This window comes from Sprattus sprattus, assembly GCF_963457725.1.
Source record: "Sprattus sprattus genome assembly, chromosome: 1".
In the NCBI taxonomy this organism is placed as follows: domain Eukaryota; kingdom Metazoa; phylum Chordata; class Actinopteri; order Clupeiformes; family Clupeidae; genus Sprattus; species Sprattus sprattus.
In genome coordinates, this window is record NC_137920.1 from 66,687,197 (window position 1) to 66,701,852 (window position 14,656).

At 45.6% G+C, this 14,656-nt stretch overlaps 2 protein-coding genes and 1 long non-coding RNA gene across 4 annotated transcripts; 1 reads left to right on the forward strand and 2 right to left on the reverse strand.

The window, feature by feature from the left end:
- Window positions 1-273: 273 nt before the first annotated feature.
- ppm1nb (protein phosphatase, Mg2+/Mn2+ dependent, 1Nb (putative)) lies at window positions 274-8,564 on the forward strand (the record flags this gene model as incomplete). Of its 2 annotated transcripts, XM_080853147.1 has the most annotated exons (7): window positions 274-458; window positions 1,774-2,097; window positions 2,955-3,526; window positions 4,930-5,047; window positions 5,745-5,859; window positions 6,067-6,127; window positions 6,948-8,564. In XM_080853147.1, the coding sequence occupies 7 exons, from the start codon at window positions 368-370 to the stop codon at window positions 6,975-6,977; spliced, it is 1,311 nt and encodes a 436-aa protein (XP_080709273.1). In that variant the 3' UTR covers window positions 6,978-8,564. The 2 variants fall into 2 exon arrangements, with proteins under 2 accessions (XP_080709273.1, XP_080709272.1); XM_080853146.1 differs by lacking the exon at window positions 274-458 and having other exon boundaries at window positions 1,680-2,097.
- Window positions 8,565-8,994: 430 nt separating this feature from the next.
- Window positions 8,995-10,448, reverse strand: kcnk12l (potassium channel, subfamily K, member 12 like; the record flags this gene model as incomplete). The annotated part of the gene is made up of 2 exons (XM_080839768.1): window positions 8,995-10,019; window positions 10,151-10,448. 2 exons carry the CDS (start codon window positions 10,446-10,448, stop codon window positions 8,995-8,997), a joined length of 1,323 nt encoding a protein of 440 aa, XP_080695894.1.
- Window positions 10,449-13,056: 2,608 nt separating this feature from the next.
- Window positions 13,057-14,567, reverse strand: LOC308360841. Its single transcript, XR_013968536.1, has 3 exons — window positions 14,400-14,567; window positions 13,866-13,997; window positions 13,057-13,471 (listed from the first exon to the last, which is right to left on the reverse strand). It is a non-coding gene; the product is annotated as an uncharacterized lncRNA (long non-coding RNA).
- Window positions 14,568-14,656: the final 89 nt, after the last annotated feature.

Consider the following 14,656-nt stretch of genomic DNA (forward strand, 5'->3'; position numbering starts at 1 on the left):
TGTGTGTGTGTGTGTGTGTGTGTGTGTGTGTGTGTGTGTGTGTGTGTGTGTGTGTGTGTGTGTGTGTGTGTGTGTGTGTGTGTGTGTGTGTGTGTGTGTGTGTGCTCCCAGACAGGTCTTGATTCCCCAGAGACCCTACAGTATGCCATGCAGTAGGCCTGGCACAGAGCCCCAGGCTTCAAACACCTCCTCCCCGACCTGTGACGCCTGTGGCTGCCTGATCCCACCACCGCCTCACTCCTGAACTTCTTCAACAATGCTTGTTGAAGGCCAGCTGTGTGTGCGTGTGCGTGTGTGTATGTGTGTGTGTGTGTGTGAGTGTGCAGTTCAGCTGAAGCGAAGTCTATGATGACTTAAGTCACAAACGATGTATTCGCAACTCCGAGGCCTTAGGGGGTTGGCCAGGGGGCTGGCCAAGGGACAGTTCTTCTACCGCAGACTGGTGAAGCTGCAGGAAGGTAGGTACATTTCATGGAGGCTAAAATGGGAACCGTGTTGTTAGCTGTTCACTGGCGTTTGCTTTTCAAACTAAAATAGCATTCGAAAAATATTCGGCATGTGTGTGTGTGTGTCTGCTTGTAGTGTAGAACCAAAACAAGTAGCAAGGCAACGTATCTGTGTGTGTGTGTGTGTGTGTGTGCCTGCAGAGAGCACAAAACACACAGTGTCATAATATAGCCGCCGTGTAACCGGTAACAACTGCATGAATACCTCCACTCAATTACATAAGAGGCAATCTGTTCAAATGAGTGCGGGCCTGAAGATCCTCCGCTGTTTGAGTGCGTCACTCGCTGCTCAAGGCAAACTGGGTCCCGCACATGACTCACACACAAGTAGATCACACACTTTTCAAAGGGGAGAAAACTGTGTGTGTGAAAGAGTGTGTGTGAGAGAGAGAGGGAGAGATAGAGATAGGGAGGAGGAGAGAGAGACAGAGAGAGAGGAGGAGGAGAGAGAGAGAGAGAGAGTGAGAGAAAGCAGCATGTGCCAGGGTTGTTGGAATACAGCAGACCGGCTCGGTAATCTGGTGAGGGCTGAGTAATCCAAACGCATCGCATGTGGAGATTAACAGGGTTCAAAGGCAGGGAGGGTGAGAAATAGTGATGAGGAGAAAGAGAGAGGGGGGTGTAGAGAGAGAGAGGTGGAGGGAAAGAGAGAGAAAGACATAGAGTGAGGGGGGAGAGAGATAGAGAGAGACAGAGAGGAAGGGAGGGAACTGTCCAGTGAGGGAAAGAGATTGTGTGTGTGTGTGGGAGGGGAAGGATGCACAGCGATGCGATTGGTGGGCAGAAATAGATGAACCAATCAGGTATGAGCATGTAAAGCCAGCCACAGCAGAAGGAGAGGGAAGTGCATTGACAGAGAGCTGTGAAAAGAGACTAAACTGAGCCATGCCGAGAGAGAAGGGAGATGAAGAATCAGTAAAGGACATTGTCAGGAGCCATTGAGAGATGGAGCGAGAGATTGCAGGGTATGTTATGGAACAGATCAGGCGTCAAACCGGGATGACATCAGCCAGTCAGGACAGTATCTACTGAGGGCCAGGGAGGTACGCCGAGAAAGCACATAGAGGAGAGAAGGAGGGAGGGAGAGAGAGAGGGAGAGAGAGACAGGCGTAGGTCCAGGGAGAGGCTGTGGGAGAGGGGGGAGGAAGAGGAGGGAGGGAGAAGCAGAACAGCATGAGGACAGCCAAGAAAGGGAGTGTGGAGATGCCTGCCTTTGTGCGGCACCTGGTGAAGGAGACAGAGAAACGAGTGAACTCCTTCTTCAAAGGGGGCCGTGGCGGAGGAGGCGGCGGGGAGCAGGCGGAGGGCGTGGAAGTGGCCGAGGAGGAGGGGTCCGTGATCCCGTGCCCGTACCTGGACCGGCCCATACTGGACAAGCTGCTGGAGGAGGGCTGCGCTCCCTGGGGCGTCACCTTCGCCTGCGCCTGCATGCAGGGCTGGAGGGCCAGCATGGAGGACTTCCACAACTGCTACCCGCAGATGGGGGGCAAGCTGTCAGACTGGGGCTTCTTCGCCGTGTTCGACGGCCACGCAGGCAGCGCCGTGGCAGAACACTGTTCCAGGAACCTGCTGGAGCACATCCTTGCCACGGGTACGTACACACACGCAGCTGGTCCTCACCCCCGCCGGGATCATTCAGTATGCTGTTATTGTCAAAGTGAACTGAAAAGTGTGAGATTTTCCTGCGGTGATGAGACGTAATGCTTTTACAGGAGCTGAATAGGAATCACGAGAAACACCCAGTCGCATTTAATGATGATTATTCTGTGTTGTTGACAATATTTTTAATGACACTTAGTCTCATGAGAGAAGACGAATATAATGAACTTGACTTGATGAGGATCACTTTGCATAATTATTCCATATTGCTGACATGATTTTAATTACACAAACATTACATACACGTATTATGTATTTCTCCTCCCACTCTTATATAAAGCAGCAGAACACTGAGGCCCGTAGGTGGCCCTTATCAGATGGTCATTTCATGTTACATAATAATATGATTATGCCATCAGGACACTGAGGGGAGCTTACTCTGCCACAGAGGCACCAGACTCACATCAGATCAGTGCCGCATCAGGGCCTAGTCCGGGCCAGACCCAGCTGTCATCTGGATTCCTGAGATGCACCATGCACAAACAACAACAAACGAGCTGTCACAGTCCATTAAATCAGACATACGTCTCCTCATGTGCAGGGCATGGAGGGGGAATAGAATGAAGGGAAGGGACTGTGAAGGTGGCTGTGAATTTGTTTGTGTCGCTCCATAACATTGAGCTCAGGGTAGCAGTGTCATGGGTTAGACACACCTATTGATCAACAGGAGGTGTGAATGTCCCACAGGCCACAGGAAGTGAGTTTGGATAAAACCGCTCAAATCTGCTAAATGAGGAGATGGAAAGGTATGAACCCGAATAAAATGTTGTGAATAAATTGGCCTTTCAGATTCCATCGGACCAGAAGAGGATGTGGAGCGAGTGTCAGACGGCATCACGGAGGGCTTCCTCAACACGGACAAACATTTATACAGCGTTGCCATGCGAGAGGGCTGGGAGCGCGGTGGCACCACTGTGGTCTCCACCATGCTGACGCCTCAAAACATCTACTTTTCCAACCTCGGGGACTCCCGGGCCCTGCTGTGCCGCGGCGGGCGAGTCGGCTTCTCCACGGCCGACCACAAGCCCTTCTGCCCGGCGGAGAAGGAGCGCATCGAGAGGGCCGGCGGCTCCGTCACGCTTCAGCGGATCAACGGCTCCCTGGCCGTGTCGCGCGCGCTCGGGGACTTCAGCTACAAGACGGCGGAGTGGTGCACGGCCAGGGAGCAGATGGTGTCGCCGGAGCCGGAGGTGACTGTGGTGGAGCGCTCGCCGATGGACGAGTTCCTGGTGCTGGCCTGTGACGGCGTGTGGGACGCCATCAGTAACGACGAGCTCTGTGAGTTTGTCAGCAGCCGGTTGCGCGTCTGCACCGACCTGAGGGAGGTCTGCTCCCAGATCATCGACCTCTGTCTCTACAAGGTCAGTGAAAGAGAGTGTATTACTTACAGTTGGCCCTTTAATGGGGAATATTCACTTTTCACCAGTTTCCAGCACAAGAGAAACTATACCCTCGCACTAAATGTAGGCTACATGTCAAACCCTTTTTTGTTTAAGAAAAAATTGAATAACTACGACTTTTTTGAATACATCGCATGCATAAAATCGTGATGTAACTAAGATGATGTAGGTGCTTTTCTGTACTTCTCTTTATAAGGTTATTCTAAGGCTGTTACAATAAGTTGCACCCTCAACATATTCTACATAAAACATGTCTCGTGGTACTTTTGAGATTTTACATGTTTAAGACGAACCAACCTCTATAGGTACTGAAATATTACACAGCCATTTTAGCACAGTCTCTCAGCTGGCCACCGCTGTAGATATGTGGCCTGTATATGAAGACCCCAGGGACTCTTACGCCCTGCTTCTCACTGCCTGACGGTTGTTATGTAACAGGGCCATTGACATGGAGATGCTGGCCGAGAGGAGCATGTGCAGTGACCTGAAAATGTCTACCCTCCTGGACCCCCCCCTTACACACACACAAACCGGTAATAGGGTTCGATTTAAAAGCCTATGTGCTTTAAGTTCACACAGCAAATCCAGACTCTATTCTTAGTGCTGAAGCTCAAAGATCAGGACATTTCATTTGAACGCAGCAGTAGAGAGTCAAGGGTCTTGTGCTGACTGCTGCCACACATCCCAAGCTCAAGCGATGGCTTCATGCTCTTGGAAACGGTTGACTGTTACAGGCTGTGAATCTTAACCACACAGATAGCCAGATCACCTCATGGGGTTCACAGACACAACACGTCCATGCTGTCTCAGGCTGAGCTCCCAGAGGGCAGCACGACGCCACTGCGTAGCCATGTGATTCTAATCCTCCTCTTTAATCTCGTTGACTTTAGACTGAGCATTTTAATGCTTTTACCCTTAACCCTCAGCTATTTAATTAACACAGCAAACACAGCCAAATGAAATAGCCTGATTAACAGAATGCGTACCGACCACTGGGCTCCATTTTCCTTTCACTGCTTCCCTGGAGAGTCTGAGTGGTCAGTGTCAGACCCATCTGCTGTACACCCCCACACTCCCCTGAAAGCAATGTTCCCATCAGCTTTCCAATTCTTCCTTTGAGAGGAGTCGAAACAACACACAGAAGAAGGACCTTTCTCATCTGTTGTATACTCTTACAGTGCTTTGGTTCTTGATTTCTGTTTGATTTCTTATTTTATACTTTTTGAAGTTTGACTTTTCCTTGTCCTCTTGAGAACTGTCTGCACAACATCAGGGTCACTCTCATCTGTAGTATGGCTCTTATGTCCTCGGCTCAGATTTTCTTTACCCCCATGTTCTGATTCTTTTCTTTATCTCCCTCCCAGGGGAGTCTGGACAACATCAGTGTGATCCTGGTGTGCTTCCCTGCCGCCCCCCAGCTGTCCCCCGAGGCACTGCACCAAGAGGCCGAGCTGGAGGATCTGCTGGAGTCCAAAGTGGCAGGTAGGGTATTCTGCAGGGACTGTCACTGGCCTAATAAACAGTCCTTACCCATTATCATCCAGTTCAAACATGCAGTCTGTAAATCTAATCCAATACACGTTTGTCAAATTCAGCAGATTGCCCTTCACCGTACTAAAGCTGTCTGTTTAGTTTGTGCAATAAAAAATAAAGCTCCAGTGTTCGTTCATAGTCCTTGCTCTGTAAATTGGAAATAACATTGTTGCACTGAGTTTGATCATTTGATTGAAGCATAAATATCAACAGCCTTTCACCAGAAATGCAGACTGTACCTTCAAATGTCATCAAGGATCTTTTACATAATTGTAATAAGCAATCTTTGGCATAGTTATCATTCTGGATCTGCAATGCAACAACTGTTAGGGATTTGATACGTAACTCTCATCTGGGATCTATGACATAATTAAACCAGTAAACGTCTTTTACGTGAATGCCTCTGGATTATATCACCAAAGAGTCTTAGTGATGTTTTCAGAGAGCTGCTGTCAATCTCTGCAACTTGATGATCTGGTAGAAGCTTTACATGCCAAAGTTTTTGTAAAGGAACAGACAATAACAAAAACAATAATATTCGTTTAACAATAATTATTATTACTATCCAATATTATTATTAGTAGGAATAACAATACAGGGCATTTCATGCACTGTAATAATAACAATAACTGTCATTTTGTGGCAGACATTTTTGAGGAGCTGAGCGGCAGAGGGGAGGATCCCGATTTGCTGTCTGTTCTCACGGTTTTGGCCTCTACAGAAATTCCAGGACTGCCACCAGGGGGCGGTCTCCAAAGCAAGTGAGTGTTTTCTTATTCAGAATGAACACAACCCGGTCCAGACACTCCCCATTATCGTGTTTGAATAATGGCAATCGTTTTATGATTTAATCAATAAAAAGATTAATAATTAAAACCATCTCTGTTGGTGTAAAAAAAAAATGTCTGTTGAGGGAAACTTGTGAGCTGGCCAAGTCTCATTGGTACTCTGTTTTCTTTATGGTGCAGGCGCAACTGCATCATATCTGCTTATTACCAGCAAAAGGAGGCACCTGAACTGAGGTCTCAGGTGGGTTTAAAAACAGCACATTAGCACATTTTCTCTATGCCAAGCACCGTCTACATTTGCAGTAGCCTGACGATGTCATACTCATAATTCTAGTCAGAATATCAGTCTGATACTGCTCCATTGGGCTGTGATTATGGGGCGTGTTTCAAACGAAATGCCTCTCAATATGACCATCGGGGCCAGCTGATACATTAAACTTTTACCGGATCCCATAGGAAGGACTGCAAAAACATCTTTTCGATCGACGAATACCTTGATAGCGTGTCTCCGTTCCTCTTTCAAAATGAATGCGCTGTCAATGTCTTCTAAAACAGACTTGAATCACCACATTTTAGCTTTCTAGCGGCAGCCATGTTTGTTGAATACAAACTCAACCCAAGCGTTGGGGACGTAGTTGATAACGTTACAATTGATCATCTGTCCATCCTCGTATAAATCCCGCCCTGACAATTTGATTGGTCCGGCAGAATCCTGCCTTCTGATAATTTCTCCCCAACGGAGCAGTGCCAGAGCGAACTTCCAGACCTCAAATGTTGTGGGCGGGGCTAAGTTCGGTCTGGTATCCAGGCTACATTTGCAGTACAATGAAATCATTATTACATAATTATATACTATTATATATACTAAATTAGCATATATAACTAATATACTACTGTATTAAGTATAATGCAGCATTTCCAATTATTTTTACAAATCACTAAAATCTTATTGAATGTTTATTGGCCTAAATTTACTTTACTTTGACCTTACATGTAGCTCATCAGGTTATGAAGGAGTGGTGTGATAACAAAACAATTTTTGTCTGTTTGTTTGTTTACAGGAAAAAGGCGGTGCAGCGGGAACCTTCTAATTGATATAATGCAGTGTTGCAGTATATATCAAAGGACTATCCGATGCCATGTTAGAATCCAACAAGTGACTAATTATACAAGAGGATTCATTATTTGCACAAGTATTTTACAAATGCCACATTGATATATGTGATATTTGATGTGGAATTTTTAATTTAATTTTATTTTCAGTTCACTATTTATTTTTTATTTAAGATAATATGTAGGATTTTTGTACAGTTATGCAGGTGAAACTGAAACAACTGTAGCTGCCCAGAGCTGGGGTGGGTTAATGCCAGATGTGGGCCGAATCCACACCAGATCTGGGATGAATCTGCTGCAGAGTCATGTGTCTTCTGGGGCTAGTTTTAACAAGATCATTAGCACGTTCTGTCCGTCAGACAAGAGGGAAGAGGCCCAGGTGATAGTTTTATTATGAATACAGTGTGTTCGTTGTCATAGCATCAGTAATAGAGTTAACTGAACTGTACTGAATATTTGATTGTAATCCCATAACTGATGACATTACATAAAAGTATGTCTTTTGTGAGACTTTTTTCCTTGATATAAATCATGTTGTCAAAGAGATTAGGTTGTGCAAGTGCAGTTTATCGTAAAAACTCTTGGTCCACAAAAAGACATGAAATGATTCTGTGAAATTCCGAGGCATGCACTTGTATTACTTCAAGTCATGCCATTCAACCTTCAGTGCTATTTGAACTTTGTCATTCTTTTATCTGTGCATTTACAAGACTTTCAACCAGCTATTGTGCAATGGATACAAATGCAATTCTTCCTAAAGGTAAAACCTTACTATAGTTTGCATTTCATGTTCTCATTGTTTGCATGAAGTGTATTTTACAGCCTTAATGATCTCTATAGAAGTTATGGTAATAGATCGGTTGAGAGACATTTCTTTAAACATCAACCATAATGACTGATATGTTGTTATAAGTGTAAAGTATGACATCCCATGTGCATTGTACACATCTTGTATTAAGATGGCGTTTATCAGAGTAAAAGTCAAATACAAAACAAGACTGCATTCTTCCTTTGGTGTTACTTCTGGTGACTAGATATACTGTATGTATTAACTGATCTAAAAAGACGTATGTTGTATTTCTACTGTCGATGCTTTCATATAATTACACTATTTAACTATCAACATGCCAAGTGCAAGTACTGTGTACATTCTTGGTACATTTTCCATTACTTCTCATTGGATTAGTCATGTAACCAAAGTCTTATTTCAGTATTCTCCTCTTCTGAGGTACTGGAATTATTATACCATTTGTCCTCACTGAACATTATTCCTGACTTACTTCAGATATGTTTGCTAACATTGCTTACAATTGTTTTGTTTTGAAATCACTCGTTAGATTTCAACATTTATATTTCCTGTAGTTGTGTGTATTTGTTTGCAATCTATGGAGACATGTGAAGGGTAAACAGCAGTGAATCTAAAGGAGGTGACCCTTGATGCTGTTCATCGTATATTTCTCCAGACTGAGAGTCTCCCTGGGTCTCTGGGTCCTCGGATCCGGCGCTCTTGTAAATCAGTCTGTCTCCCTCAAGATGCTGAAGAGCCGCCTGAGCATCTCTCTCTCCATGCACGCTCTGATTGCGCACCTCACAAGCCAATCACTTCAAGAGCTGAGCGTCCCTCTCCGAACGATCATTACAGCAGGGACACTGTGAACACTGCAGTTCTGTCTCCTTTTCCCCCAATCCAGACATGCCATTAAAATCCTTCGAATCACTCTCTTTCTTACCAGATGTCTTGGCTATTATTACATGTATCAGAAACGGAGAGAATATTTGCCGCTTGTATGTGATTTACATGTACAATAAGGCAAAAGCCTTTGGTCAAACGTTAGTCTCTACACGGCTTAAAGGCGAACAGTCAAAATACTGGGAGGCTAAAATATGATATTTGAAAATAGTAGATTTTCAGGACTAATCTCAGGTTTGCAGTGGTGCTCAGAGTTCTAAACAACATGTCTAACTGTTCCTGCTGACTGGTGGACGTCAGGTGGGTCACCTGTCGACACTGGTCTCCTGCAGTCTGTTGTTCATGATGGCGAAGGCGCCAACGCCACCGGAGAAGCCATTCTGGCGTACGTGGCTCTGCCGTGGGTTGCCGTGGGCCGTCTCGGACAGCTGCTTCTGCAGGATGGCCAGCGACACCTTGTTGGACGCCATGAAGTCGTTGACAGAGATCATCTCCCCGGAAAGCCGGCGTCCGGCCAAGTGTCCCGCCTCGGGCCCGATCCCGCCATCTGTCTCGCTGTCACACACCGTTTCCACGGAGGCGTTGGTGTAGCGATGCTTCCCCGGAGCCTCATGTGCCGGGGCGGGCTGCACCGCGTTGCGTTTGTGCGCCCTGGACCTGGCGTGACCGATCACAGGGTGTAGGGCGCGGCGCTCCGAGGGCAAACAGGGGCAGCAGCAGCAGTAGCGCCACCTTGCCCGCCTCCTCCCACGCGCCGGGCCCTGGCAGGGACAGTGTGCCCGCTGGCAGTCCAGCTTGGCCAGAATCCAGTTGAGCGTCTGCTTGATGACGATGGAGATGACGTTAAAGAGCGAGTAGATGCAGCAAACGCCCATGAGGATGAAGAGGCAGTTGCCCAGGCGATAGGCCTCCTGGGCTTGGTAGCTCGCCCTCTGGCTGCTCACCAGGTCACCGAAGCCGATGGTGCTGAAGGCTACGAAGCAGAAGTAGAGCGAGTCGAAGTAGCCCCAGTCCTCCATGGTGGCGTAGAGGGCCGAGGCGCTGCAGGCGATCAGCAGGGCCGCCACGCCCAGGATCAGCATCACGTAGTAGACTGACGGCTTCCAGCCCTCCAGGCTGTCGTCCTGACTCCGCCGATCCTCGCCGACTCCACCTACACCGGAGCGCCGTAGCTGCATCTCGTGGCACCAGCGCATGATGTAGGCCAGCATGGTGATGATGCGCTCCAGGAAGAGGTTGAAGAACAAGATGGTGGCCGCACAGCCGATCAACCCGTAGAAGATCAGGAAGATCTTCCCCGCAATGGTGGCTGGCGTCGTCATCCCGAAGCCTGTAAGGAACAGCAGAATACTGAATCGAACAAAAGTTGAACTAATCGACAGTGTCTTCAAAGGAGCATTCCTTCCACCACAGGTCCATATCTGACCCAATGGCTTGTAGGGGAAAACAGTTAAAACTCACCAATAGTTGAGACCACTGTGCCGACAAAGTAGAAGGCTCCGGAAAAGTCCCAGCGAGGCCTGAGGGTGTCAACGCGGATGCCCGCCACATTGGCCTCCTCGTACTGGCGGAGCAGGACCCGCAGGGCCTCCAGGCCGATGTGGTGCTGCTGCGTGAAGTCCTCCAGTTGCTGCTCCCAGCGCCGGTGCGCGCGCAGCTCCGAGGGCCGCTCCAGGGCAGAGAAGACGGCCGCGCCGCACAGCAGGTACACCAGGATCAGGGCGGCCAGCAGGCCAAAGCGGGCGTTGTCCTCGTTCATGTCCACTGGAAAGCAACAGGTGCTCCGGGAACTCTGCTGTTTACGCACCATGACTAAGCCTCTCACAGGGGAAGGTCAAGCACCACGCGGCCCTGCGACTGAGGGGCGAGCACAAAGCAGAGTGCACGGGGCTACCCACCATTGAGAAGAGCGCTCAGACAATGGAAAAGGAAATATGGACAGGGGGATTCAGAGGAAATCACACACACATGGAAGTATGAAGAATTACATTCACAAAAAATTAGCTGCAATCAAATTGAGCCATTTTCTCATGATAATGTCTCAACAAAAACAGAACAAAAGATAGAAATCTGATTAAAACAAAATCAATCAGGTAAAATGCTTGACACGTACAGAATGAGTCGGCCGTGTGTCTCCAGTAATACATTCTTTCCAGTCACATAGGTGCTTCAGAAGAGAACATCCATCTCCGGAAAAAAAGCTCACAACCTCAGTCCACTCTTCTTCAGGACTCTATGATAACCAAGGCACTTGGCTTGTGTTGCAGTCACAAAAGACTAACACTATTTTCCATGACGGAATCCTACATGGTACTGCATCCCGACAACATGTCAATGAAACATGTCAAAGCCTCGTCGTCCTTCAAACTGTGATTATCATCTGATGGCACTTCATATCTACAATATGGAGGAAACATTTAGTTTTATGTTTAAACATATTGAAACGTCAAGAACAGAGAATATCTAAACCTTAAATGTAAATTAACCATAAGCTTTTTTATGTAACGGCCTCATAGAAGTAACAAATGTATCTACAGATTAATTTTTTTTTTAAATTACTGACACGTAATAAACATAAAAACATGACTTTAACTGTTTTAACATGTGAATGCCAACTTCCCATCAGCATTATTATATAACTATGAGAATATAAAGACAAATAAATGTTCTGAAGTTTAGAATCCTTTCATCCTACTGATCGAGTGATACACTGGACATGCCCACATCTGTTCTGCATCATCGATTAATGTTTGATGTGAACAGACTTACCTGACTTCAACTGCAATCAACAATGGTACTAATTATGCTAAATTATAAAACAATTGGGTTCTATCGCGTAATTTAGCTGTTTCTGATTGGACGAGAGACGTTCCAGACTTACCTGACTTCAACTGCAATCAACTGTCCAACTAATTAATAAATTGGTATTCCGACTCATCAAAGGTAATCCATCCAGATCTACTGAGGGCACCAACAGCTGCAGCATCAGACATCGTTTCACCTCGGCTTGTTACGAGATGAGCGCCTCAGTGATTCAAAGGAGATGGAGTCATTGTACTCCAAATGTTGTTCGCCCACCGCCAAGAGATAGAGACTGAGCCCAGTTAAGTGGAGGGGGAGGGAAAGCGAGAAAAAGAGAGACAGAAAGAGGAGGAGGAAGGATGAAAAGAAGGGTTGGGGGTTGTGACAGAGAGAGAGTGAGAGACATAGAGAGTGTGTGTGTTGGGGGGTGCGTGTGTGTATGTGTGAGAGAGAGTATGTATGGCTGATTGCGGCAAAAAAAAAAAAAGCAGCAGTGAAGCTTTTCAAACCTATAATCAGAACCCTGTGCTTCTTCCATGACTTCACCCTCATCAACAGAGATGTGTGGCTCCACAGGGTTGCACATGTTACAGACACAATGGAATAACTCCCAGTCACACAGAACCCCAGCCCAGTATGCACATATTATTTTTACACACACACACACTCCGGGCACAGGGTTTGGCGTTACCGCTCGAGTCATGCTGTAACTCCCTTGGTTGTCACCTGTGTGAGATGAGCGGATGAAACAGACAGGGTGTGCTTTGTTCCCCCTGACCCTCCTGAATTTGACTTTCATCACGGGCACCCACTCACAGGAGCAGTGCATCCCACCGCCATTAGGCCAGTGGTCGCTGAGGGAGCCCAGGTGCATCTTAACAAACACTCGGTGCATCAAAGCAACATGGCCCCACCCCCGGAGTGTTATTTTTCAATCTGAAAATGTTTTGTATAAAAAAACAAAAACACACCAATATGATTGACTATTTGACGAGACATACTTAAAAAAAAACGAGGAGCCAACAACAGCTCATCAGCAGTCCCTGAGCAAAATTAGCCTTCAGTCTTTCAAGTCATCAAGGGACGCCATGAATCTGCATTATAATAAGTTCCCTTGCAGGTGCTCTCTACTCATCTACATACTGACCAGACGCCTCTTACTGAGGCTTTTCTTTCACCACCACCCACATATCTCCCTCTTTCTCTCTCTCTCCCTCTGTTCTCGGTCAACCCACATCTTCGTCGGCATTGGTCAGTTAATTTCATGTTTAATTTGATGAACATCTTTCCTTTAACTCTGTTCAAGATCTTTTATGACATACTGACCATTAAACAATCTTACACAGGGCTATTTGAATGCTTCGAGGTAGAACAGGTTTTCACTTTTAAGTAGGCAGGTGGTGTCCATGAAGCCATATTTTAGTGTCTAACTCTATATTAAAGGCCTGATTATTTCAAGAAGTTTGAAACTGAAGACAAGTTAGTTATTTTCATTTTGACACATGACTGCATTCAACAGGTGCTCCAATGCACTTACATAAATATAACACAAAAAACATAAGAGGTGCAGTATAACAGTGTTCTTTATTTATTTGTATGTTGATTAATGAACTCATATATATATATTTGAACATGTTTTAAAAAGAGTCAGATATTTACCACTGGTAAAAAAAAAAAAATCAGAAAGACACATTCCATATCATCCTTACTGCAGTCATTTTACAATTGATAACGACATTTAAAACAAACAATCAAACAAACAAATTATATACATTACAAAAGTGGAATAATGATGGTTTTGGTTCCTGTCTTCCATTAAGGCGAGAGGGTTAGCAGTGCTTAGAGGAGGGACCCAGAGTCAAGGGCTTGCACTCGGGCAGCAAACAGCAGGACCTGCTTCTCAACCTCAGCATTTAGCTGCTTTTCTGAGGCATTCGGATTCTTCTGTACAAAATCTGCCACTTGCAAGACGCATTCTTTCTGTGGGTGAAAAAAATGATAAGGCTTAGTTATGCTAGCCTGGACTGAGAACTGATCATGCAGTCCTGTAAAACACATGGGGTTATTCATCTAAGGAAAACAAACCCAAAAGGGCTCAGTTCAAAGGTGAGAAACTGACAGAATTTAGTTTTTTACCAGATTGTTTTCTTTACTTCAGATCATACAATGTACTCATCACATGGAAATGCATATGATCTAGACTAGTATACAAAATACAGTCATTTCACTACGAAAGGGTCCTTTTGACAGTTTTCACCCGTTTTTTATCAGCAATCAGACATGCATGTTACAGGTAATTAGCTACCTACACTTCATCTAACACATATGGGTACTACATACCTGAAATGCCAACCAAGTTCAAAACAGAGCTCACCTTGTAGGCCTCTACTTGCCCTTGTCCCGTCAATCTATTGAAAATCTCTCGTCCTACTTGCAGCTGGGTGATGGCAGTCAGAATGTTTTTACTCTGGTCACTGTCAGACTTCAACCAGTTCAGCAATGCTAGCTGTTCAAAAACAACATCACACGACATATAACATGACATGACAAGATACAGCATGGGCGCAACATATGTCATGGCTTGCGTTGTAGCATATTAAATCTATTATGATGATTGATGTGTTGTTTTTGGTTATATAATAAACATGTCTACATGTATTTCAGTCAAGGTGTTTACCCCGTTAGCAAAGAGCTATGCAAGGTGAAGGAACTTTCCACTATGCTAAGCGCAGAGAAGTATGTTAGTGTCTATTCCAGGTAATATAGAGAACTAACCAACATGACTTATTTGAGTGGTCATTATATCATTATATGTACATTAGCTGGCTAATATTAGCTTACGTCGCTAGATAGGTTATCTATCAAAAGAAGACAACTAGCGCTAACACAAGACGGACAGTTGACTTACTTGTTGAATAAGCTGGGCATTGGACATTTCACCCCCAGTATTTCCTGGAGCTGCCATGGTATACTCACTGTGATACCAACACTAAATAACAGCCTAATGACCTATATTTGATAGATATACAACAGGTTAGGCCACAGGCTATCCAGCTAGCAAGAAGGCTTTCTGCTAAGTTCCTGTTTTGATTCTTCTTCTACTTATTCGAACACAGGGGACACATACTGCCACCTGCTGCCAGCATTTTATTCACCACGCTCACT